This window comes from Dermacentor silvarum, chromosome 9, assembly GCF_013339745.2.
Source record: "Dermacentor silvarum isolate Dsil-2018 chromosome 9, BIME_Dsil_1.4, whole genome shotgun sequence".
Taxonomy (NCBI): Eukaryota; Metazoa; Arthropoda; class Arachnida; order Ixodida; family Ixodidae; genus Dermacentor; species Dermacentor silvarum.
The window spans coordinates 127,363,104-127,384,747 of record NC_051162.1 but is presented as its reverse complement, the minus strand read 5'-3'; the positions used below and the strand labels follow the sequence as shown (position 1 = coordinate 127,384,747).

The following is a 21,644-nucleotide window of genomic DNA, read 5'->3' as shown; positions in this document are numbered from 1 at the left end:
AGCGTACGTGCCGAGATTATTTCCCTCGTGATACAAAAAAGATGATGGCGGTTGCCCAAGACGAAGCCCGAGAGGTACCAAAGGTGAGCGTCAGCACAGCTTGGAGCAAACTATTTTTTTCGATTCTTAGGACTCAATAACAATGTGGCTAAAATAAGGAAGTCAGGACGTATGAAGAGCGGCCGTTAGTGAGATGGGACAGAGTTTCACAGTAGCGTGTTTCCTTTTTTTCTTCTTGAAGGTTTCTTGGCATCAAGGTTTGGCCGGGTGGAAGGCTTGTTCCGTACGCACGGCAAATCAGTGCAAGACGTGTGTTTGTAATCATTTATCATTTACAAACACTGCCACAGCCACGGCGTGTTTGCACCAGCCCGCGCAGCCAGCCATGCATGTGCAGCTAGCTTGTGTTAAGATTCTCTCTCCTGCTGATAACTAAAAAAAAAAAAAAGAGCAATGGTAGCCCAATTACTGACACATACGAGAATAAAAAATAAAGAAAAAAAATAAAAAGCTCACCTGCAGTCGCACCTCGTAGTCGACGGATTTCATTCGAGCTATGCATTTCCCGACGATATCGGACGGCCCCGTCGCGCTCAGTAATTCCTCTTTGACTCCATACATATGCCCACTCGCGCACAGCTTCCTCCCAAGCGACAAGCAACTCTTCTTGAAGTAGCTGTCAACATTATTTATCCTGCGGAAACCTCAAAACAACACACGGTGGTCGCTAACTGCGGTCATTTCCACAGGACGCACTGGAGGCACACGCAAACAGCCAACCTATGAGTGCTTGCCGGCGACACAGATGGCGCTGCATGTCCCAGAGCACTAGAGTTACTGTATATGCTCCGTACGGGAGCCTTTGGTAGCATATACAGTAACTCTACAGAGCACCAACGCCGCATAACCAGCTCTCTAGCTCTATTAAGCCCTGTTCCTTCTCTCTTGCCACACGGCGCGCGCTGATCGCGAGTGCTGGAGTAGCGCTGCAGTGAGGAGGAATCGAGCGCTTGTGGGGTGGTGGCGCCCTCTCTTTCGGTGCGCCGGTACCACACTGTCTTTTGTGTCAGTTGTGTCGGATAACGGCCCACAATTCACGTCACAGGACTTCAAACAGTTCGTCCGAGAGATGGGCTGCCGACACGTGCAAACAGCACCCTACAATCCTAGCGCAAATGGGCTCTCGGAACGTTTCGTGTAAACTCTGAAGAATGCGCTCGAAAAGGATGACATGCGCCAACCTCTCAAGGTAAAGCTCAACAAGTTTGAGCTCGCCCTATCGGAACACTCCTCACGCTACAATGCACGAGGCGGCGGTCAACTTATTGTTGGGGCGACGGTTGCGTGCGCGCCTTGACGTGTTCAAACCTGTGGTGGGGGAGAGTGTGGCTTACGAACAGCTCAAACAGATGGTGAACCGACCATGTCGAGCGCGTGAAGTGACTCTTGGTCATCATGTTCTCGCACGCAATTACAGGGGACAGCCAAAATGGATGCCAGCAGTTGTGATAGCTCAGACTGGAGCAGTGTCTTTCAAGGTTCATGTATCGACCCCTTCAGGATGCTTCGAGTGGCGGCGTCACAAGGACCAGTTCAAAGCACTGCAGTGCCTGCGGAAAACGTTCTTCAAGACAATGGGTTCTCTGTGTGGCCACACAGCGACCCCGGATCGGGACAAGCACCTTCAGTACCACCAGCTAGTGTTTCCCCTTCACCACCGACGTCGCAGGCTGACACTTCACTGGGCGACGAGGATCGACGCTACCCAATTCGAAATCGTCTACCACCTGATAGATTCCAAGCAGGAACGTGAACTTTGATAGTTCCATAATCAAAACGGAGGATGTGTTGTGTCGGCGATAGCGCGCATCTGCAGACTGCTGTTAGTGCGCATTTGTGCACAAGTGCTTATAATGTAGTGTTATGTGCGCTAACCGCCTATTCCTGATGTAACCATGAGCCCGTAAGCTTCGGGCAATAAACACCGTTTTTCCCGTTGGAACCCTTGCCTGTTCACTCCCTGGCAGAGACTACAAGAGCTGTGCTGGGGGAGAAGACGACGAATGAGAAGGCGCGAGCACCAACAAATACCCGTTGTCAATCGTCGAGAATACCAACAGCGTCTGCTTCGTCTCCACGCTCAACCAAAAACCTATGATACTTCAACCTCGTCCCCACTGGCACATACCTACTCGCGGCAATATAGTTGTTTCCACGACGAGCCGATCGCTGGGCACTACACTCGCACATTGGCACGGATTCGGTAGAATTGCCACTGGCCGAGACTTGGCTGCGGTCATTAAACGTTACGGTCAGACATGTCTGGATTACCAGCGTCGCAGACCGCCTTCCGTCAAGCCAGCCCGCCTACTGCACACTGTCCAAGTACCTGCCACACCATTTGCACAAGTAGGCATGGATTTTCTGGGCCCCTTCCCAACGTCTACTACCGGCAATGGGTCGATAATCGTCGCCACGGATTATCTCACTAGATATGCCGAGACAGGTGCTCTGCTACGGGGAACAGCTGATGAAGCGGCACGATTTTTCCTTGAGTCCATCGTTTTAAGGCATGGTGCTCCCGCAGTAGTCGTCACTGACAGAGGTACTGCGTCCATGGCCAAGTTTCTGGACCTTGTGCTACGTTTAAGTGGTACCGCCCACCGGAAGACAATGGCCTATCACCTTCAAACAAACGGGCTGACGGAATGACTCAACAGGACACTGGCTGACATGATACGCGTGTACGTAGATGTAGAGCACAAGAACTGGGACACGGTTTTACCTTATGTCACTTTCGCGTACAATACGGCTCGTAAAGATACCGCTCGCAAGACACCCTTCAGTCTCGTATACGGCCGTGAGGTTACGACGACAGTAGACGCAATGCTCCCTCCTGAATTTTAGGACAGCGAGACTGGTGCTGAAGAGATCACACAACGAGCAGAAGCAGCTAGGCAGCTTGCGCGTTTGCGAATCCACGAACAGCAGGATTGTGACGTCAGACGCTCCAATCTTCGGCACAGACCTGTAACATACAACATCGGCGACAAAGTGTGGGTCTGGACACCTATTCGTTGGCGTGGGCTCTCTGAAAAGCTCCTGCGCAGATACTTCGGGCCCTACATAGTTCTGCGATGCGTCAGTGACGTCAACTACGAAGTCGTTCCAGGCGGCTCTCACTGTTCGAAGCGCCGACGGCATTTACCCGAGATCGTTCACGTGCTTCGTACGAAGCCGTACTATGAAGACTGACAAGATTGCGCAGTTTTGTATCGCTGTTTTCGAAGCCTCTATCATCGGGACGATGATTTTTTTTTCTACGGGGGAAGCCAATGGAACAACTATATTGCCGCGGGTATGTGCCGGTGGGGACGAGGTTGAAGTAGCGCGGATCTTTAGCGTGGAGATGAAGAAGACGTTGTTGGTATTCTTGACGATTGACAAGGTGTATTTGTTGGTGCTGCTCCGTGTCCTCGTCGATCCCACGTCGTTACAATATGTTTGCGTAGATTGGTACGAGATGTACCCACACTTGTAACATATATTTGTAGGTAGTAATTCAAAGTAGTCACACGTTAGAACTAATTCAAGATTAACTAAGTACAATTCAAGATAGTGTTGTGCATTGTGTTTGGACAAAGTTTCTGTTATCGAAGATAAATAATCAGGGATTGGGATGATGGTGCATATAGGGCCGTGACGTCTAGTGTTGTGACAATTATGTTTTGCGGTAATGCGCCTTTAGTATTAATGTTCTTCACATAGTATTGATGTCCAGGTACCTTATCTCTGTTTGTAACTTTTATACCACAGAAATGCTTTTAAGAGACAACATCTGGGTGGACTTGAGTGACATATATTGCACTTGGGAAAACGTTAAATTGTAGTGTTTGGAAGAATCATAACTTTGATTTAACATTTCAACGCTTTTTACAAGAATTCCAAAAATCATATATTCTCCAGATCAAACGTCAACGTTCGAAACTATGTGAAGCGAAGTTTTGTTTATTAGTGATGCCTATTCGATGCTCTAGAATATTTCTTTGGTTTGGTTTGATGAGTTTTACGTAGGAATCGTAGTGAACATGCCCATTATAAAGGATGACCAAGAACTGACACACCTACTGGTGCATACTTCGTGACTTAATGAAAAAAAATGAAATCAAAGAAAGCTGTAAATAAAATTCAGCCCTTCATAATAGATCGGTGTGCTTTAGAGCAGTTTGTGAGCCGACATTGTGTCTTCAGGTGTCGTGTGGGAAGCTATTTTTATCGTTAGGCAGAGCAGAGGTGGGCATACTTGACCAACATACAAAGCATATATCTGCCACTTCACCGGTACCTTTATATAACACTGGTATATAAAAATATATTCTGCAAGATACGCACGACCAAGCAGCCAGGCAGTGACGCCAAACCGGGATATTAAGCTAAGAAAGCTTTAGTGTAAAAGCATGAAGTTTACAAATCTGTAGCTCTCCACCAGGAACAGATATCGTTGCTCTGTGAACGGCCTCTGTCAGAACATCTAAACCGAGTAAACTTGGTATGTGAATTTACAGCCTACACTAATTTGTGTAGATTTAAATTTTTTCTCTTAAATACAAAAAAAGAGAGAAAAAGATTAATCATTCCTTGCAGTGTTGCTGAGAAAAACTAATCTAAATGCATGGAAATGGAGAAATCGAGTCCCCGAGATAAAACTTCCTGTTAAGGACCGGGGAGCATATTGTAGACAGGAAGCTCTACCTCGAGGGCTCCTACCTAAATACCCGGGAACAGGAAAATCGTTTTACTCCTCATTCACTAAAAATTTTGACCAGGGTTAATAATTTTAAACGAAAATCTTAAAAACCGCTGCCGCTGGACACTGATATGATTCAGGAAAAAGGTGTTTTAAAAAATGCGGAAAATCAGTAGATATAAAGTAAGGTGCCAAGTTTGAAGCTCTGATTGATCAGAAATCAACGTCATGATTCTGTAAACAGCATCTGCTGGAACATATAACTAGGCTGAATTGGTATCATATGAAATGATCTGATTTATATCAACAATAGCAGTAGTGCTTTTGCAAGACGTCCGTAAATAAAAGCAATGGTTTCGCTCAAGCTGTCTTCTTGTACAAGTTTGCGCTTCCGAAGATTTACTAGTGTAGTTTACAAACCATTTATGCGTGTTCTTAATGGAGAGCTTCGAAATTGACAACTTTGTGCTTTATATTTATCGAAATTTTCAACATGTAATTTATAAAGCCACGCACTCAGGTAATAATGAACATTTCAAAATTCTGAAAATGTCATTTTTGAAAGAAATCCCAATGCTGATTACTAAACAAAAGTATGCAACTTAATCAAAATTTTTTTCATGTTGTAGTGTCTTGTTGATACTGTGTTTTTCAGATAAAACAACAGTAGATGGTCAAACAACCGCAGGGACATAGGTCTCAAGCCTGACAAAGCAACATGATGATAACACGAAGTACCATAACACAAAGGAACGTTGCACACACGCGCCAAGTTGAATAAATATTTTTCTCACATACCTTCATACACTAAAACAAGGCGCTCCCGAAAATAAATTGACACAGCCTATGACACAGCGCGTTTCATTTATTGGCGTTAACCATTTAATGGCCCTCGCGTCGCAGGGTTTGTCACCAGTCACGATCCTTTCTTCATTTAATGTCCTTTGTCATCAAATGCGACAAAGGACGTCAAAATGTCCCTTTTCGTGTAGATGTTCTTCGTGCCTCCAATCTCCACGACACAGGTGTGTGAGAGAAACCCGGCAACGTCTACTCGGTGAGACACCAACTCCGAACCAGGGGGAAGCGGCAAAGAAGCTGGAACCACCTGCTACACCTGAGCGACCATAATAGATAAGGATTATCAGGATTGCAATGCTTGTAGAATTGGCTCGCCCTACAAATCAGAATACAACGCTTACTAGAGCAAATATTCTTTGGTGATGCAAGGAACGGCCCACAGTCTCCGGATGACCACAGTGTACTGATTCGGCCCAATTTTGATTACACCCATGCGTGGGATTGTCCCGCTTTACTATTTACATTGTTGCCGTGATCAGCCCAGTTCTTTTTACACCATCTTCAAAATCGGCCCAGTTTATTATTACGCTGTCTCCGGAGTCGGCCCCAGATTACTCGGAAAGAAATCGACCGACAGACAACAGGGAAACCCTGGATGGGCGGGTCATAGAAGGGGAGGTGGTAAAAGAAAGCTTAGCGTTAAAGTATCCGCATCCGCGGCGTTGTCCGAACATATCACTATTAGGTTACAAGCAAGGTGTTTTAACAACCACTGCATGTTATACAGCGGCAGTTTCCCTAAGGAGTCGGGGCAGCACACGCATGTAATGCAACATTGTAGAGGCTTGGGCTAGTCGGTACATACTGGACTTGGGAACCGCGCTAAAAACGAAGGACAAGAAGGGTTGGTGCGTGTTTCCCTTCTTGTCCTTCATTTTTCGCGCTGTTCTCCTGTCGAGCCTGCTATGCAGCTCGACCCAACGGGAGGAGCTCCTTGGCACGTATGTTAAGGAGGACTGCAAGCATTGGAAAGCCATGCGCTACAGCTAGCGAAAGGGCAGAAACCATGAGATGAAACTCTTCGAGTATGATTCGCAATTCTTTCTAGTCGGGCGTGGCAAACCCTGAAACGCTGTATGCCAGAGCGAAGAGGCAGCAGCGTACTCAATTCCGCTGGTTGGTATATATCTAGGGAAAAAACAGATTTACCAGCATGACATGGGACATATGAAGAAGCAGGACAGATCGCTGGAAATGCTTTATTTCAGGAAGCGGCATACAGAGGCATTTGAAGAAAAACACATGAGGAAAAAAATATCAGTACTTATAAAAATAATCTATTATCTAGTCTAATAATCCATCTATGTAAACGTTGATGCCTGCTGTACGAATTTTTATTTATTATTTTATTTATTTCGTACCGCCAGCCTGTTTTACAGGCCCTAGGCAGGAATAGGATGTACATAAAAAGTTTAACAAGCTAATAACATGTGAAACAAAAAATGTCAAAAAAAGATGGAAACAAGCAAAGCATCATCTCGTTACAATGCAAAAACAGAAGAAACAACATTGAAAAAAGGGGGGAAAAGAGAGCAAGGAAGATATCGAGGAAATCTGCAATACAGCACGCGTTTGCACAATGGCTTATACACACAACGATAAGGCTGTTTATTGTGAATATTCTAGAAAGGGTGAGTACTTAATGTAAGCCTGATGCATGAATGACGCGAATACTGCGCATTATGACGTAGACATCAGTTCGCGCAGTCGTAAAGAGACATTTCATTTTAATGTCCTGAAGGATGAATTGATCCTGATGCAATAACGTAGAACTGTCGACTGGCCGTGCTGTCTTTATACGAGAACTATTGACACCGAACTCGCTTAAGATCACAGTGCGACTTATACATCTACTACAGCGGACTAACGTTTGCGGGCTGCAGGCTAACTTTCGCATGTTGGCAAAGTTTCGTCAGATCACGGCACCACTACCCTCTAACCGCCGTAATAAACATCTGCCGTCTTCTTTATTACAGAAGACAAAATGATCTCAGCACTAAATTATTGTTAGTGTTTATTGAACAATGCAAAGCTAACAGACTACAGAGGCGCTATGCATCGTTTAAATGTCAAAAGTGAACCCCAGGTACTTAAAAATGCGAAAAAACATAACGAAGACGTAAAAAAGGAAAGTAAGACTGATGGTTTAGAACATGACTCACGTCAATCATAACCTGTTATTGCCGATCAAATGCGAAAACCGTTTTGAAGCAACCGCATCAAAAAAGAATGCAAACATTATTAATTATTTTGTATTTATTGTGTGCTCGAGATGTTCCTAAAGTGACTAAGGTACCGAATCCAAAGCGATGCAAAATTTTGTGCGAGTACTCCTTCACGAGAAGAAAATGAGTGTCATGGAAAAGCGGAATAACCTCCACAGAACATGAACAACGCTCTGACATTTTTGTACCAGAAACAAGAACTCTTTTTTTTTCTATTGCTACGTGATTTATTTTAATGTAGTTGTTTTTTTTTTGCTTATTGTAAAGACGCCGATGTGGTTGCGCTGTTAGGTTTCATGTCCTTTCTTTTTGTTTTTGCAGTCAATAAAAGTGATGTGCTAGAAAACGAGTCAGTGCTGTTCTTCGAAAATTTCTTCGTCATACTTTGATTTCAGCTGTAACCAAATGAGCGTTTAGCTTAACGCGTAAAAATATAAAAAATATTTCCGCATGCTTCAAGGCGCGTTCTGCTATAATTAGTACGATAAAAAACTATGCGGAGGAACGCGTCATTGTCAAGAAATGCACCAGGCAGGTCATGACATATTAGACCATCGCTTACATTTTTGGCTTTGAAACATTCGTGCCGTCGAAACTTTATAGACACTTTCTAATGTGCATGTGCAAGGAAATATTTAAATAAGATATGAGACGCATCTCTTTTAAAGACGGATATGAATATACGTTTATTGAAGGCGTCAAATAACTACCAGTATTCGTGATGTTCATAATCATAATTTTGCTGCGTTGTACTGATGTACGAGGGGAAGTCAACAAGTAAAGGGACTTTAGGCAAAAGGTACATTTATTCTAATGACAGAAAACTGAAACAGCCATTATTTTCTACATAACCTCCCTGTACTTCAACGCACTTTGCTCAATGTTTCACAAGTTTTTTGATTCCGTCGGCAAAAAGTTTTTGGGTTGCACAAGTAACCAATTTTGCACCTCATGAATTACTTCTGAATCGGTTGCAAATCTTCTTATCCTGAGCACTTCCTTCAATTGTCCAAACATATGAAAATCGCTTGGAGCCAGGTATGGACTGTATGGCGGCTGTTCCAGCAATTCGAATCCCAACTCCTTTATTGTTTCGGCCGTCCGTTTGGCAGAATGTGTCCGAGCGTTAACTTGGTGCAGGATATCTTTTCGCAGTTTTCCACGGCGTTTGGATCTGATTAACAAGCGTGGTGTCAGCGCGCACAAGCAAACATGAATAGATCACACCCGATGACCGCAGACAACCACTGTCAAAACGCGGGCGTGGGGAAGCGCGGCCGCCGCCGCCGCAGCGAGCGAAGGTTCGTGCGGTCTATCGCTTCAACGGAAACTGAGCGGCGTAAGCACAGCGCATACAAAGATCAGAGCCGTGTGGACATCGCTTTCAAGATACGGTGCGCGCGACAACACCGACAGCCGGCACAGGGGCAAAGTACAAGAACGCATTTGTTGGCAGGTTACCCTTGCGCCCGTTTGCAAGATACGCATTTGGTGCCGCAGCACAGCGTCGCCCCCCCCCCTCCCATACCCCCACGGCCTTTCGCGCGGCGGAATCGCGTTTGCTCTCCGCTGTGCGTTCGCTCTCCGTGAAGGCGCGCGTCCCCGGCGCGCATTCCATCGCACATACGGCGCGCGGCGACGATTTTATCGCCCTTGGACTTTCTACGGAACCTCACGGTGACGACGACGGTGACGCCAACGGCACAAATCCGCTGGAAGTGTCCATATAATTGCTATCGCAATAAAATAAGGAAGTAATACAGGCGTTCACTGACTCCGGGGGATACCAAATAACGCAATAACGCTTCCGTGGCCTTCTGCTTAGATATCGAGTCACGTCTGCTGTAGGACTATCTCTTCCGGCAGATGTCGGCCGTCGAACTTGTTGAGCCCAGATGCCAGATACCAAAAGCCGAATCAGGATTAGGAGAAGTAGACAAGTCCCGCCAAAGGAATGGCAGATATATATTGATTTGGTATAAGCACCTGGGCCCACGTAATAACAAAACTTCTACAATGCAGGAGCATTTCTTCGTTGGCTGGCTTCCGGGCTTGCCCAACCCATGACAGCGATCTGAGTGATAAAGAGATGATCACCGCCGCCAAGACTAACCACATGTAGCATGCAAGCAATAGAAATTTTGTCAATGCGACTTAACGGCTATCGAACAAAGGGAAATCATTGAAGAAGGGATTATTTTTTTGGCGACGCACTGTTCAGAGCGGTGGACGTCTGTACCAATCTGATAATAAGGTACAAACGAATTACATTGTCGCTTTCTAAAATCGCGCTATGCAGTTAAATCCAGATATAAATTCGTTTAATTTTGTTATAAGCGAGTTCGGATGTATACGGAATCATATCTGATATATCGAACTATATTTGGCACACAAGCCTGCCCGTTATCGCCAGCTTCGACGGTATACACAACAAATCTTCACGCATTAGATGCTGCGACGGAATTTTCATTCTCATTTGCTACGAATTGAAGGCGAGTTTAGAAGTGCTGTTTGCGTCGGTGAGCTTTCAGGCTTTTGTCCACTAACTATGCGTAAATTTATGTGGCATAAGTAAAGATGACTACTTGCAGAGGCAACAATTTAACTCTATGGCACATATTGGTAATTCAGCAACGCTGACCCCTTTTTATTATGAACACGTAACAGCTTATAATTCTAAATAATATATTCGCTTGCCACATCAGTCTCCTTAGGTTCATACTTTCATTAACTCACTAACTTTGATAACAGATCATGGCCATTTAAAAATCGAGGACATTCGATATTCTAAGCATACCCCGGTTATAAATAATGCGACTATGCTTGTGGTTCCTATTCAACATGTGTGGGGGGACGTGCGCCGCTATTCCAGCGATAAATCTTTCTGAACTGTACTTTTCTTTTTAGTGCGCAACAAGGGTAAATAGAGCGCCACTTTGTTCGCTTACTTGGTTATGAAGTGAAAAGAAAGAATGAACCGGAAGTGCACTTTCTTTTTTCAGCCCGAGTGGCAGTGTAATCAACCGCAGCTATGTCTGGTTAACTTACTTGTCTTTCTTTAATCCCAGCACTCTCTAGCTTACCTAACCTACGGCCGCAGTTAGGCTCAACGAAATAAATAAAAACGGGCACGTGGCCAAAATGAGTTCGTTCAAACGAACAAGTGAACCAATTTAGTACGATGCGACATGTACACCATCTCTGCACTGCGAAAACGTTTAATTAAAGTTCGGAATGCGTGACGCTTTTCCCGTGTCCGGAGCTACCAAAGCCTCACTTGAAAAATATTGCTCCGGGGCAGTGCGCTACAAGACAAGGAAGAACGCCTGAATTTTTATTTACGCATTTAGTTTTAGACCACGTTTTAACAGACGTTAGCTGCAAGGACGTAAAAACAGCTTGATCAAAGCAATCTGGCTATCTTTTGAGGCCCACAACTCATCCGCCAGGAGATGGCTACTCAGGCTTGTCTGTACCTCGGTGTTCATTCAACTTGACGGGATTTCAATTAGTCCCTCACAGTCACGAAGTACGCTACAGCCAATAAATGAACGCGGAAAATAAAGGGCGTCCCAGGTTATAAGCTGTTCCGAGTTTTGGCTTAATGTAGTCAGATGCCAGTCTATGCAGCGCACGGCTCTAACGAGCCAAGAATGACTAGCGCATTTCGAATGGCAAGAACGGTCGTCGCCGTGCACGTATGCCTGGCGCTCCTGTTACCAGCGGTCTTGGGCCTCGGTGAACACAAGCTCCACAGAAACAAGACGAATGCATTACAGGTGAGGGACAGGTTGCCGCTGGTGCGAGGAATATTTAATTTAGGATGTTACAAACGGGCGCATGCTTATAGGGGAGTCCAAGCTTGCTGTTTCCCTGTTCGTATAACTACGAAAATCTGCCTGAATGCTGACTCAACAGACACGGTGCTCATATTCTTGTCCGTGTGACCCTCGCGTCATTACGCGATGCATGGGTGGTGGTAAAATTTAGCGCTTCCATTGCTGTTTTGCACCAGCACAGTGACGGGTAAACTTATTTCTCCGTACAGATTCATTATCGTAGTTAAGGCAGATTTGGAGCCACGCACGGTACCTTGAATTGAACGGTGCTGAAGCTTCTTCACTAATGTAATTGAAGCTCATTCCCGCAGGGGCGTCTGCGTCAGCAGGCGTTTGGTGTGTTGCGACACCACGGACCCGAGCACATGAGGGTTGGACCTTCCCACGCTTAACCGTGCGTGGCTTAGCCGTGTCCGGGGAAAAGGGGATCGTGGGGGTTGAGCCGATGCCGGGAGTTTGGACCTTAATGCACCCCCCCCCCCCTCCCGCCGGAGGCAACACACCTCTTTGGCCTCCGCTTCACGTAAACGGCACCCCCGGACTGACCCACCCTGGGGAAATCGGTAGTTGCCTTTTCCTCTCTCTCTCTCTCTCTCTCTCTCTCTCTCCAATCTTCGGCGTTTTCTCCCGCCTTTTGATCTTTCCTGTCATCTTTTCACTTCTTTTTACTTCCGAATTTCCTGGCAGCAAGGGTTAACCTGGTGTAATATATCCAGTCTCGGGTATAAATATATTGGGTTATAGCGGCGATGCATGGCTGGCGTCTGCAGGTATTCTCAGAATTCATCTGAGAATTCATCGCTCCACTGCAAACTCACAAACACTGGCATGACGCTCTTTGGCCATAACTGGCCCTTGCGCCATTAAACACTATGCATCATCATCATCCTAATTGAAGCTCATATCTCATTGCAAATCCGTTATGTGGCAGTGATTACTGTCATTAGCATCTAATCGCTAACATTCGACTTTGGCCTCGACACTATAGGGAAAAATTATCAGTACCACATGATGCGCTGAGGGAATCAGTTTAGGTGAAGCTATCATTGGTGTTTATGACGACTGAGATTCGAGCACCTTGGAAGAGATTCAGGTTACTAAAAGGAGGACGTGCAAACAAGGACCCAAGGAGGAACCGAAAAGGACGACGTTTGTGATTTGCTTTTCGTTCCTAGTTGCTGTGAGTGTTTAGCACGCCCGCCTTTGCCTGCCTTTTAGTATCAATTGTGTTTGCGAGGAATGCTGCTCTTTTTTTTAGAGACGACTTACAAGTATGAAGCGTATGACCAAGTTGCACGAGAATTGTCTCACTCAACGTAAACTTTGGTCACTGCAACATGCGGATCCCACGCATGACGACCTAAGGAATGATGACGATGGAATGATTACAATGAAATGATGACAACTTTCTGGTGACACTGGTGCGACGACGGCAGAAGGAAGACGATGGCAAGACGACGATGGATTGACGATGACGTAATGACGACGCCTGAGTGTCGATGACGGAAGGATAACGGTGGTATGGCAACGAAGGAGTGAAGATCACAGAGTGACGACGGAGAAACTACGACGCCTTTGAAAAGAAGGAATGAGGAAGGGCGATGGGAATGAACGCGACGAAATGACGTCAAAGGAATGACCACGTCGGCGTAACGGTGGAGGTGTGTTTGCGTTGGAGCTCACGTCTGCGTTCGCGTAGATCACCTCCTACCACCACGAGCTGCCTCGATCGATCGCTTTGCACTATATTCTGCTGTGGCTCAAAGTATACCCAGGACAGGTCAATTATTGAAAACAGCCGCAGTATGACCAAACCAGGTATGACCAATGAGCGGCCAACACGTGGTAATGAGCTGTCGCTGGCACAATGAATTACGAATGCAATATCTAAGATGGCTGCAAAAAGGCCTGAAGTTGGTCGCCCTAGAATGTGTAAGATATATATGAAAGCACGACAATGGCTGCGTGCAGAGGTGTAGTGAACACGATAAAGGGTTCTAGATAAGTTGCGAGGTAATCGAAATTAAGAAACTGTGAACGTGGCATTGGGGATGGCTTGCCAGAAGCACTATTCGCTCACCATGTTGTCCTTGCTTGCAACGATGTAGAGGCACATGCTATGCTAAGTATGATGTCGCAACAACAGCCGCCGATGGTAGGCTGCGCTACGAATCACCTAGGTGTTTATCAAAGCGTAATACAGTTGAACCCAAGCTGAAAAGGCGAGCATAGATACCCAAGAAGCATTAATAAATAAAAACCACCATGCTGAGATAGAAGCAACACTAAATACAAACAGTAAATCAGTTAATACTGATAAAATATTCTTTCAGAACTCTATGTTCATCAATATCGTGGTAAGAGGTTGATTACTAGAAAATAAAATGAAGGCCTAACATAAATGTTTCAAATATTTCGCCAGAACCGCAGCACCGGCACGTCAGTCTGACGTCAAACATTTCAAAGCATGTTACCGTGTTTAAACCATTATGGCGCAACAAATATTCACTAAACTTGGCGAGTCCACTCTTTGACTTCTTCAGGATACGACCTAATCCATCTTTAAAAATAAAAAAATTGAATGCCCTAACATGCGCCGTCCAAATCCATGACATCGTAGCTGGCTGGTTCGAGATCATTAAGGCGTCACCGCCACCATGTCTTTCGTTTCTGCGTGTTTTGGGACTTATCAAGCGTGCTCTCACTGTAACATTGACATTTTTGACAATGTGGGAGCGTAATTTACTAATTAACCTGAATTAATGTTTCTCTTTAGTGCCCCTTTCATGTGCCAAAAAAGCAAGAGCGAGAGAATGGCATACAACATCGGCAGAGAATAGTGATAGAGCAGACGTGGCTGTCCACGCAGAAATTCCCCTGAAATGTTTCGTGGCAAGATGGCACCTGCTCATTAAAACACTCCATTCAATCACTCTAGCTTCTCTAGGTTGCGTTACTACAATGGAGTCAAGATATGTTTGTCTGTGGACGCTACAAGAGGGGGGGTGGGGGGGGAGCAGATTTTAAACGTCCATCGAACACACAATCGAGAGAGAAAGGGCAGCGAGAGCTCTCCAGCAGGAAGACTGCAGAAGAGAGGATGATGGCTAGACAGGTTGACACTCTTCATCTGTCTATCTTGTCCAATGTCATAACGTTCGTTGACGTTGCTCGTTGATAAGTGGCGTTTAATTAAGCCTGCAAGCGAAGTTCTGCAGCTGGCGCTCGTGGACTTATGATTTCAACAGAGCGCTAATTTGGTCCGGTAGGGCGTACTTACACAACGAAAGAAAACAAAGGTTTTCGATGCATCCGTGGCAGACGACGCACACAGGACTCGTGCCGTCTGCTTTATGTCGTTTATCTTCCCTTTGAAGGGTGTTCTTTTTCTTTATTGCTTCTCATCTAACCTGCTTGGAAGCTGCACTGAGTCAATCTACTGTCAACATCGCGGCATCGCTTGCGTAATTCTGTGCGCAGATTTTTGAGATCTTTCCGGACGCTGTGGCCCTGTACACTTCCAGCAACGACCCTAGCCTGAAGTGTGTGACCGCCGACCGGACAGAATACGAGCCGAACAAAACGGTCACTTACACTTGGAATCTGCACAGTGACCAAGAGTCAAAAAAGTAAGGTGCTTTTCATAAGTCAAAAATCAGTCTGCAGTTACTCCCTAAAGACTACGTCAAGGTGTAAAGATTCTATAATGATACAAAATGCCTAGTTCAATGGAATGATGTACTAATTTCTACGTTGCTAACAATGCTCGACGAAAGGGGCATCCTAGTCCTTATCAACCGCGAAAAGTAGCAAGTACAGTTAACGAAGAGTCACTTGCGTACTTAGGCTTACTATATTACTACTTACGTATTAAAACATTAAATCCAGTCGCTAGAACTGACTACTATAGCTTGCGGTAATACAGCGATATCAATATTTGTTTGTCTGCGTACAGATCGCCGATGACACTGGCATGAATAATAAGTAATTAGCATTTAGCATCTCTGGGAATTCTTACTTTAGACTACCTTTGCTCCAGTTTTGCTGCTTCTTTCCGGCAATTGAACAGAAAAGCCGTTAATAGCAAATAGATATAGCAGAACACCGCGAAGAAAACCTGCTTTTAATCAGATTGTTTTCATGGTGACCTCTGCAGATACACGTTCGTGGTCGAATATCAACCCGGCCCTGCACAAGACACGGCAATTGCCATTGTGAACCATGGTGAGCACGTCGTTTTTAAATATTTTTGTTTGGTTCTCTCAGTACTCCAAGAAAAACTAAACTAACAAAACAGGACAGTGCAACCCCAGGAGAAAGCAATACGTGGGCTGCCCCTACTGGAACGTTGGTATACAGTTCAATTATTCCATCATTTTTCCGCACAAATTTACGTGAAGTTTGTACGGTATACTTATAGATTCTCTAGAAATTTTAAGAAAAGCTCGCGTAAACTTTGACGTACGCATGAGTGGAAATTTCGTTCCTTTAGTGAACCAACTCGAAACCAATCAGTTCAAAAGGACAAACTCAGATTCATTCGAGTTCGAGATTTTATCATCATCTTATCATTTTTGAATGTTGTTGTTGCAGACGAGAAGCATCCCACGTTAGTCAAGTTTGACTACACCAATAATAAGAACTGCGTCGTTGCAAATTTCCCATACAAGGGCGAAGGTAAGAACTTGAACTCACAGTATCGCTAACTTATTTCACCGTACAAATCACTTGAATGCTAATGAAATTGCTGCCGTTAAGAACATTTGTTCAAAGCGTATTCACATTAGGTAAAATAAATAATATGGCTAATGATGCAAAATGAACTAAAAGATAACTAAGAAAAACACGTAAACTTGAATAAGGCTGAAAATAGGTTGCTAGAAAGAATAAATTGACAAGATCCCTAGTGGGTTTTTTTTATCGCCCCTAGTAGCATTGATTTTCACGCATGTACGGACCATGAACTGTTCTTTTACTTCTGCTTGACAAACAGCAGTTGTTAGAGAGCACTTGTGCTGTTTTCTGACCTGTCCGTAATTTTTTTTGCACCTTTGGAATTTATTCAAGCTCTATAATCCAGCTAGATCACCGAGCAGGATGACATTCTAAATCCTATGTGGATTTCCTTGTGTTTAGCGGCCGTGTACACACTGCTTGTCAGTCCAGGTGTACAGGAATAACTGATTGCTAACGCGGAAATACTCATGTACGTACGTACTGTAGGACATTTTACAACCTTGAGAGCAAGCTTTGCACCATAGCTACTATCTAAATACTATTGTAACATAGTAGTGATGGTGAACAACACAGTAGCAAATACTTTGTATCACAAAACTATCTTTATTGGGCGAACTTGTGCCCTTAAAAGTAAGTGACATTCAAAGCATAACGATAGCAGCGAACACTGTCTGCGATCGTCAGAAATCTGATCAGAGGGGAAAGCGCGTCGGCTTTTATGCATGACGCGCCGAAGGTTCCAGCGTAGACGCTGGTGCCCACATGCCTTCCAGAAAGTGCTACCCAATTCGCGTGGCGCATACAATCAGATAACACAAGGTTCGGTGACAAAAGACAACGGATAGAACTATCGATAACATTCTAGAAACTTCCGATACATGCAGTCAGGGCCGGTATTTTGTAGCGATGCCTTTCCGGTGTTAATGCCTTTTCGCGCTTATTGCGCTTTGTCAGTGGTCAGAGCAACGGTCCGCTCGCGTTATCAACGGGATCAGCCGGCCGTGAGCGGTGGGTGATAAGACTAGTATAGAATAAGTCATAAGGCATGGCTGCAATATACCGGCCCAGGTCTTGTGCTGAGCGATTACGTTGAACATTTGTTAGCCGGTGAAAAGCGCTCACCGGAGAAAGCAAGTACACGTGTCAACATAGAACGGAGAAATCGTTTTATTGCGGTAGAAATTATATGGACACTCCAAAGCGGATTTCTGCCGTCGGCGTCGCCGTCGCCGTGAGGCTCCGTATAACGCCAATGGCGATGAAATCGCCGCCGCGCGCTGGACGCTTTATGTGCGAGTGAAATGGCGCGAGGGACGCGCGCTTTCACGGGGAGTGAACGCACGGCGGAGAACAAACGCACGTTTTGTGCCGTGCTCCCTGAAGGGCTGAAGAATGAAGCGTCTCTTTCCTCCTTTACAATCACCATATATGTAGAGCAAACGCGACTTCTCCCGACGCGCGACAGGCCGTAGGGGGGGAGTGGGGTTGGGAAGGGAGGCGACGTTTAGCTGTGGCACCAAATGCCTATTTATATAAAAAAGTTGTCGCATTTTCACCTGAAAGGCGAAGCATCAATTGCGATAGCAAACTTGTAGAGAGCTATACAGAGTAATGATAGCAGCTTTATCAGCTGTATAAACTTGGACATGCAGCAGCATCGGCAACACGCAGAACTGTTGTCGACGCCATCGGCGTTTTGCCCGCGTTAGCTCAAAATGCGTGCGGCGTGGTGACTGTTGCCAGAGCCTCTGATATAAATAGGCACTTGGTGCCGCAGCTAAACGTCGCCTCTCTTCCCTCCCCCTCCCCCACGGCCTCTCGCGCGTCTGAAGAAGGCGCGTTTGCTCTACATATATGGTGATTGTAAAGGAGAAAAGAGACGCCTACTTCTGCAGCCCTTAAGTGAGCACGGCGCAGGACGCGCGTTTGTTCTCCGCCGTGCGTTCACTCCCCGTGAAAGACGCGCCCCTCGCGCCATTTCACTCGCACATACAGCGTTCGGCACGCGGCGACGATTTCATCTCCAAATGACGTCATACGGAACCTCACGGCGACGGCAATGGCGACGCCGACGGCAGAAATCTGCTTTTGAGTGTCCATATAATTGCTATCGCAATAAAACATTGTGAGTCGAGAAGGTGGTAAAGACTTCTGATGCTGCTCGACGAGTGTCTCGTTCTGATCTCGTCGAAAACCTTCGAGCCGTCCCCAGAGGCACCGGCAACAGTCACCAACGCCGCGTGCGTTTGATGCGAACGCGGGCAAAACGCCGACGGCGTCGACAACAGTTCTGCGTGTTGCCGGTGCTTCTGCATGTCCAAGTTTATACAGCTGATAAAACTACTATCCTTACTCCGTATAGCTCTCTACTAATTTGCTATCGCAATTGATGCTTCGCCTTTCGGGTGGAACTGCGACAACTTTTTCTCGCCAACGACTGCACCGATTTTGAGGAGGTTTGTTGCATTTAAATAAAAAGCTAAGATCGAGTAAATATAGGAAGTGAATGTTCAGTTCATGTGATCAATATTTCAGAAAAATTCCTGAAAGCTTTTGGGTGTCAACAAACTCAAGTAACAAGTTTACAAGTCTGTATTTCGGCAACAAAAATTATATCTCGATTCTGTAGACTGCAACTGATAATACAGCTAAAGCTGACATAAATTATGCGTTATGCATCCCTATGAGATATATCATAATTTGTAAATTGGACTTTTGCAATTGCTTTGCCAACAATTTAACAAATTTTATGCAAGCAGCAAATTAGGGTACGAGGGGCGTTCATTAAATATTTTCCCTGACCCACCTTTATTTATTGCAGGATTCTGAAATCGTGCATGCGCAATGATATGTCTGTATAGTTTACATGCCAATTTGGAACTCTGTACTGATAACGATCTTTCATTTGCAAGAGCTGTAGTGGAACTACGTGGGATAACAAACCCATTGGAATAAAGAGCAGTCATCAAGCTGCTTTATTTGAAATGCCTCAGACCAAGGCAGACGTTTGATCAGATGAAAGAGGTGTATGGGGAATGTGATGTCTGACTTCGGTGCTGCCGGACTTCGGTGGAAACAGCTCCACTCTGCTATCGATGAACACACCACCAAAAACGTGGAAGCCGCAATTTTGGAAAATCGCCGCGTAACCATTCGAGACCTAGCCCAAAATGTCAAGATTAGAGTAGGGTACGTGAAAAAAAAATCATTTGAGACAACCTTCGCATGCGTTAGGCATCCACTCGCTGGGTTTCCCGGCTGCACACGCCTTTCCAGAAGCAGGATCGAGTACAATGCTCCGAATGCTGGCATGGTCATGTTCACAGTCTTTTGGGGCAAGCACGGAGTAAATTTGCTAGATATCTTAGCAAAGGGTACCGCTATTACTGGGGCATACTATGTACATACGTAATAATATGTCTAATAAATCGAAGTTGAGCTCGAGCTAGAGCTTCCTCTTAAGGCAGTAAAAAATCATTCTACTTGACTGCGAGTTCAAACTATACGTGCCATGAGAGACACGTCTTAGTTCAATTGTGTGCATTAAGTCTGACAACCTGGTGTGCAGTGAAATATTCAATACGAGAGATTGACATCGACAGCTAATAATGTTTATTTCATGTATCATGGTTCAAAACAGGCCGGTAATGTGGTACTAGTTTTACTGCATATTTTTATGTTATTAAGTCTTTCCACCACTCAAATGTGGTTACATGCAGTTGCATTTTTGTAGTGGCACAGTCTCTTAACACATACCATCTGCAAGAGTCATGTGCTTGTCAATCTTTGTTATTTATTTATTTGTTTTCTTATTTATTTATTTATTTATTTATTTATTTATTTATTTATTTATTTATTTATTTATTTATTTATTTATTTATTTATTTATTTATTATCTCCTTGTATACTCTAGCGTGCGCTATATGTAGGTCCACAAACGCCATTAGGTCATTTCATGCGTGAGATAATAACTTCAAGTATATATATATATATCTATATATATACTTGAAGTTATTATCTCACGCATGAAATGACCTAATGGCGTTTGTGGACCTACATATAGCGCACGCTAGAGTATACAAGGAGATAATAAATAAATAAATAAATAAATAAATAAATAAATAAATAAATAAATAAATAAATAAATAAATAATAAATAAATAATAAATAAATAAATAAATAAGAAAACAATAATAAATAACAAAGATTGACAAGCACATGACTCTTGCAGATGGTATGTGTTAAGAGACTGTGCTACTACAAAATGCAACTGCATGTAACCACATTTGAGTGGTGGAAAGACTTAATAACATAAAAATATGCAGTAAAACTAGTACCACATTACCGGCCTGTTTTGAACCATGATACATGAAATAAACATTATTAGCTGTCGATGTCGATATATATATATATATATATATATATATATATATATATGTTGCCTAAATATGCACGGCATTGGCATGGACACAGGATGCACTCATATGGTAGCACGTATTTTGTTTCAGAAACACAGCCAATAAACACCTAATATGAGTTGTATTTCTTATTGTACGCTTTCAACTTCTAGTATGCATACTGTGGGTCCCAAAAGCATACGTGTCATCGTTTCCACAAGAATGCGTCGATCAGTTTGAAGACATATGCGACGCGGAAGTTCCAGCCTACCAAGAGGGCCTGTGTGACGACGCTCTCGGCGATGAATAAAAATATACGCACGTCCTGTACGCTCCAAATTCCCCTGCAATTTGTTTCTCACGTGACCCTCTAAAGCCCTACGAACATGCTGCCCGTCAAGAAAACTGTGGTTGCTTCTTCTGCAGTAAATACAGTATGTTTAGAACGGGCATAATAAATGTTTCTAAAGCGATGGTTTCTTTGCTTCTTCCTCCAACTTCGTTGGCGCTGTATTGCCGTTTAGACAACATATTTGGTCACTGGGCATCTGCCTATCATGGGCGAAGGAAGTGACTAGATGGGAGCATTCCGCAACAGGAATGAAGCCAAACGAGGTCGCCCAACACATGATCGTCACTTCAAAGCGCGCGGTAGGTTTTAGTGTTCCCGATCCTTCCAGGCTGTGCAAGCAGGGCTGCCAAACAAATCGATTAAAAAAAATTCCTGCCGATCCCTCGCATCGTGGGAATCGACGAAAGCGAAGCGTTGTGTTCTGTTCGCTTTGATTGGCGGTAATTAGCCGCGATGTCGACGGCGAATGCCCAATTTCTTCAGCGT

General features: G+C 44.6%; 1 protein-coding gene across 1 annotated transcript; it reads left to right on the top strand.

Moving 5' to 3' along the window:
• Positions 1-11,362: 11,362 nt before the first annotated feature.
• LOC119464269 (uncharacterized) lies at positions 11,363-21,118 on the top strand. The gene is made up of 5 exons (XM_049655719.1): positions 11,363-11,612; positions 15,153-15,301; positions 15,829-15,896; positions 16,266-16,349; positions 20,980-21,118. Exons 1-5 carry the CDS (start codon positions 11,448-11,450, stop codon positions 21,114-21,116), a joined length of 603 nt encoding a protein of 200 aa, XP_049511676.1. The 5' UTR covers positions 11,363-11,447; the 3' UTR covers positions 21,117-21,118.
• Positions 21,119-21,644: the final 526 nt, after the last annotated feature.